Below are 6063 nucleotides of genomic sequence, written 5' to 3' on the forward strand. Positions count from 1 at the left end.
GTGTGTATACATTAACAATATATTTCTTTTAATTTTACTTTAAAAACCGGCAGCTCAGTCAACGGAATTTTACAGTAAAAAAATTTTTTTTAATTTTTTTTTACAGCATATAAAAAAAATGAATAAATGGAAAAACAATACCACTGTTTTTAGCGGTAAAATTCATGCAACAGAGCTGCCAGTTGTTGTTTTATTTACCGTAAAATGTTGTTGTTTCAATGTTTTTTTATGTTAGTTTTTTAATGTTTTAGTGTCTTACACTGTATATCAGGGGTGTCAAACTCATTTTAGATGGGGGGCCACATGGAGAAAAATCTACTCCTAAGTGGGCCGGACTGATAACTTCACAGCACAATAACTTAAAAATAAAGACAACTTCAGATTGTTTTCTTTGTTTAAAAATAGAACAAGCACACTCTGAAATTGTACACATAATAATGTTGTTGGGGCACTTACATGTTGCGGTTAATAATATTCTATGTTTATTTGTCGTTATTTATATTTCCTGAATAACGTATGTCATAATGTTCATCAGTCAACTCATTGGTGTTAATTTTTAATCTATCAAGATAAAAAAAATTGCATCAAAATCGAATTACAGGATGTTATTTATGCAGTTTTGAATATTTTCCTCGACTGATGTACTAACATCATGTGGTTTATTTTGTACATACAGTAGGTAGCATCATCTACAAAGATACAAAGAATTGCTATTTCAACATCTAGTGGACACATTTAGAACAGCAGTTTCTTTCATTCAAACATTTCAGGTTAATTTTTATACTTAGCAAACTCATCCCGCGGGCCGGATAAAACTGTTTGACACCCCTGGTCTATATTGACTTGTATTATCATTTTATCTCCCTTGCTGATTGCATGCAACATTAGTGAAGTATATGCGTGAATTTTGAATAATTCTCCTCAGGTGACGGTGATAAAAGTGATCAAACTAATAAAATGTAACATTTGTTTTACAATAGTTTCAGCAAAAATGATAACAATTCTAACCTGTATATCAAAATTGTTGGGATTTGATTATGCACAACTTGTTAAACTCCAGGATTTGTGATATGTTAGATCAGGGGTGTCAAACTCATTTTAGCAAAGGGGCCGCATGGAGGAAAATCTGTGCACACTATTGCATTTTTAAAATCATGGCATTAAAAGTAAAAAACAAAGACAACTTCAGATTGTTTTCTTTGTCTTACTTTGGCCGAAAATAGAACAAACACATTCTGAAAATATTACAATAAAAATATAGAAAAAAACACAGGCAGCGGTAATGTTTAGATCCATGAAGGAAAGAAGAAAGTGAATGAATAATTATAACTGAATACATTTACATATGCATAAAAATTTGTTTTCTGTCATGTCTGTGATCATGTTTTGTTTAAGTTATGTTGTGTTGGGGTTTTCGACACTTAGTTCCTGCTTTTTCACTCCCTTGTTTTGTCACCATAGCAACCATTAGTTTCACCTGTTTCACATTTTGAGTCACGCACCTGTTTTCACTAATCATGTCGGTATTATTTAAGCTTCCAGTTGCCAGGCAGTCTATTTGGCGACATCACCTTCTACACACCCTTGTTATTCATGCTGATGAGCCATGCTGCTCTTTTTCATGCTCTTTTCTCGTTCCAAGTAAGTTTTCTTTATTCATGCCATAGTTTGCAAGTTTTGTTTTATGTCCATAGTTATGCCTTTGTGTTAGTTTTGTTTTATTAGCCAAGTTTGTACTTCCGCCTTGTGCGCGCATTTTTGTTTTCACCTTTTGATAGATTAATTAAAAGATGTCATTACCTTCACATCGTGTCCGGTCCAGTCGCTTTGCACCACGGGAAAACAAACCACACCATAGTCCAAGTCTTGACATTTTCTTTTGTATTATTTTTTTTAATGATTTAAGTAACGTTTATGACAACCTTTTTCCAAAACACAATATATAATGTGAGATAGAACAGGATAATGCATACATTTGTCATTTGTTAAAAACGGTTACAAAAAAGTGGGACCCCAAAAATGTACTGTGGGACCCCATTTTTATGACTTGATGGGGTCCCTGGGACCCCATTTTGGTGCGTGCAAAACAGCAGCAGGCGGCTGTGGCCTGCGAGCCGATTCTAATACTAATCAAATATCATCCCGGGGGCCATAGATCATTCATTCGCGGGCAGGATGTGGCCCGCGGGCCTTGACTTTGACACCCCTGTGTTAAAATATTGTCCATTTTGCTTCTAGCAAAAAACAAACACATGCTTAGTTTTAAAAAGTGGATATTGCTTTCAAATGAACATGCCCAGGTGACTGCAATGACACAGTTATTAATTGGTCAAACAAACCCCTTTAACAAAAATGTCAGTTTTAGAGGGCGCTTTTATTCTGAAAAATGAATTCATTTAAAATCACACATAGATAAAACGTTTGAAAAAATAGCAGAACTTGATGAAAACACACAAGCATGTTTTCAAATACAGTAAGAGAGTTAAATATCTGAGATCATGGAATGTTTTAAACATTTAATATGATATATGCTACATGGCTTTATACCTTTCTAAATGGAATGTTGTTGACCCTAAAATGACTCAATTGTATTTGGTGACAGCCAAAATCAATCAATCAAAGTTTATTTATATAGCCCTTAATCACAAGTGTCTCAAAGGGCTGCACAAGCCATATTTTCGTTTTATCTCCCTTGCTGATTGCATGCAGAATTAGTGAAGTTTAAGCGTGAATTTTGAATAATCCTCTTCAGGTGACAGTAATAAAAGTGATCAAACTAATAACATTTGTTTTACAATCGTTTCAGCAAAAATTATAACAATTCTGGGGCCTATCTCAGCTGCATTCGGGCGGGAGGCGAGGAACACCCCGGACAAGTCGCCACCTCATCACAGGGCCAACACATATAGACAGACAACATTCACACTCATATTCACACACTAAAACCCTTTTCACAAAAATGTCAGTTTTAGAGGGCGCTTTTATTTTGAAAAATGAATTTATTTAAAATCACACAGATAAAACGTTTAAAAAAAAATAGCAGAACTTGATGAAAACGCACAAGCATATTTTCAAATACAGTAAAATAGTTAAATATCTGAGATCATGGAATGTTTTAGACATATAATATAATACAGTATATGCTACACCTTTCTAAATGGAATGTTTTTGATCCTAAAATGACTCAATTGTATTTGGTGACAGCCAAAATCAATCAATCAACCAAAGTTTATTTATATAGCCCTTAATCACAAGTGTCTCAAAGGGCTACACAAGCCATATTATCATTTTATCTCCCTTGCTAATTGCATGCAGAATTAGTGAAGATTAAGCATAAATTTTGACTAATTCTCCTCAGGTGACTGTAATAAAAGTGATCAAACTAATAAAATTTGTTTTACAATCGTTTCAGCAAAAATGGTAAAAATTCTAACCTGTATATCAAAATTGGGATTTTATTATGCACACCTTGTTGTGCATGCTCTTAAAATATTGCCCATTTTGCTTTTAGCAAATAACAAACAAATATTTTTAGTTTTAAAAAGTGAATATTGCTTTCAAATGAGCAGGCCCACCTGACTGTAATGACACAGTTATTAATTGGTCAAATGAACCCCTTTAACAAAAATGTCCGTTTTAGAGGGCGCTTTTATTTTGAAAAATGAATTTATTTAAAATCACAGAGATAAAACGTTTTAAAAAAAATAGCAGAACTTGATGAAAACACACAGGCATATTTTCAAATACAGTAAAAGAGTTAAATATCTGAGATCATGGAATGTTTTAAACATATAATATGATATATGCTACATGGCTTTATACCTTTCTAAATGGAATGTTCTATCAGCTTGACCCTAAAATGACTCAACTGTATTTGATGACAGCCAAAATCAACCAATCAATCAATCAAAGTGTATTTATGTAGCCCTTCATCACAAGTGTCTCAAAGGGCTGCACAAGCCACAATCCTCGGCTCAGATCCCCAGCAAACAAAAGTCAGTTTTAATGCAAATGTCACATATATCTCTCCAATCCTGAAGCAAAGTTGGCCTGTCTCATGTAGGAGTTGTTGTAATTGTTCATGGGCCCGGAGAGACCCAGCAGCTGCTCCGTGTGCTCCGCGCAGGAGCTCGGCCTCAAAGCCGGCAAAGAGAGCCTGTTGCCCGGGCAGTACACCTGCGAGCCCCCGGGGGAGAACCCTGTCTGAGCCATGCCGGAGAGGCCGGGAGGCGAGGCCGGGGAGGAGTACGCGTACCCAGGGGTCATGTTGGAGATGCCCCCGCTGTTTCTGCACAACATGTTGGCGGACTGGTTGTTGACCGTCTGGGTCTGGAAACACGCCGCCGGGTCCCCGCCGGTGACCGAGCAGCTCGACGCCATGGCGGACAAGTCGCCCCCTCCGAGCCCCTGGGGGTTGAGCTCCCCGCCTTGCATGAGCGTCTGCGGGCTGATTATATTGTCGATGCTGAACATGCGCGGCTGGGCCTGGCAGACCCCCGCCGACGCCTGGTAGTGATGCAGCATGGCCGGGTGCGGGGACGAGGCCCCGTACCCGGCGTACAGCGTGTTCGGGTAGGCGGGCCTCCCCACGGGCGTGGGGGTGAAGGCGCTGGAGCTCTGCATGTACCCCGGGTAGGTGCTCACATCCGTCCGCTTGAACCTCTTACGTCTCCGGAGGAAACTCCCGTTGTCGAACATGTCCTCCGCGGCGGGGTCAAGCGTCCAGTAGTTGCCCTTCCCCGGTCTTCCAGGCTCCCGGGGGATCTTGACAAAACAGTCGTTGAGGGTCAAATTGTGGCGGATGGAGTTCTGCCACTTTTTGGAGTTCTCCCGGTAGAACGGAAAACGCTCCATAATGAATTTATAAATCCCCCCCAGTGTGAGCTTCCTCTCCGGGGAGTTGGCGATGGCCATGGCGATAAGAGCAATGTAGCTGTACGGGGGCTTGCCCCTCTGCACCGGCCTCTTCCTCCGGCGGCTGCCGGTGGGCAGGTGCTCCTCCGTCTGGCCCTGCAGGATGACGCCGTCGTCGGCGGCGGTGTCCGGGCTGGTCCCCCGCGGCTCCGACTTGATGAGGACGCCGTCCTTGGAGCGGGCCTGGATCATGAGGGGAGGCAGCGGGGAGTCCAGGCTGACGTTGGGGGAGAGGACCACCGGGCTGGCCTCGGCCGGAGACTCCTGCGTCTCGGCGGTCATGTTGCACATGCCAGGGTAGTAGGAATAATTTGCCAGATTCATAAATGGAGGAGAAGTAACATGAAATTATATATATATATATATATATATTTTTTTTTACAGAATCAGCCTCTTGTCTCGTCCTCCTGTTGGCCGGGTGTCATTCCAGGTGAGATGCAGGGGCGCTGACAGTTTTATAAAGGGCGGGGGTGTAGGGGGGGCGTCGATGACGCAACTCACTGATGACGATGCTGCAGCTGGAATAGTTTTTTTTTCTTTTTTCCTCACTCTTTCATTTCATTATTACCAGTATGGCCCATAAGGAGAAAGAACAGGATTTGTTCACGTTTCATGCCTGAGTGAATACAACTGAGGATATAATACATCTGCCATTTTCACTATAGGGTTGGCAAAGTTAACACTTAACTCTTGTGATTAACCACAAAACATTATGGCATTAGGGGTAGGATTTTTTTTTTGGTAACACTTTAGTATGGGGAACACATATTCACCATTAATTAGTTGCTTATTAACATGCAAATTAGTAACATATTGGCTCTTAATTAGTCATTATTAAGTACTTATTAATGCCTTATTCTGCATGGCCTTATTATACAACCAGTAAGCCATTAACTAAGAGTCTTCCCTCAATAACCTCAGAATTATTGTTTATTAGTAACCCTAACCCTAACCCAGTGGTTCTTAACCTGGGTTCGATCGAACCCTAGGGGTTCGGTGAGTCGGGCTCAGGGGTTCGGCGGAGGTCAAGACACACCCGACTCATCGTGTATATAAAAACTTCTCCCTATCGGCGTATTACGGATACGACAACAACAGAAGTCAGACTGATTTGCAGGTGTTTAATTTGTTGTGAGTTTATGCACTGTG

At 40.5% G+C, this 6063-nt stretch overlaps 1 protein-coding gene across 1 annotated transcript; it reads right to left on the minus strand.

The window, feature by feature from the left end:
* Nucleotides 1-3111: 3111 nt before the first annotated feature.
* foxe3 (forkhead box E3) lies at nucleotides 3112-5329 on the minus strand. The gene has a single exon (XM_062038406.1). It carries the CDS (start codon nucleotides 5236-5238, stop codon nucleotides 4015-4017), a length of 1224 nt encoding a protein of 407 aa, XP_061894390.1. The 5' UTR covers nucleotides 5239-5329; the 3' UTR covers nucleotides 3112-4014.
* Between the last annotated feature and the right edge of the window lie 734 nt (nucleotides 5330-6063).

Source organism: Entelurus aequoreus, linkage group LG27, assembly GCF_033978785.1.
Source record: "Entelurus aequoreus isolate RoL-2023_Sb linkage group LG27, RoL_Eaeq_v1.1, whole genome shotgun sequence".
In the NCBI taxonomy this organism is placed as follows: Eukaryota; Metazoa; Chordata; class Actinopteri; order Syngnathiformes; family Syngnathidae; genus Entelurus; species Entelurus aequoreus.

What these genes read in the sequence shown, in the direction of transcription:
- foxe3 (XM_062038406.1), bottom strand. Translation starts at nt 5,238, where the DNA reads ATGAATCTGGCAAATTATTCCTACTACCCTGGCATGTGCAACATGACC.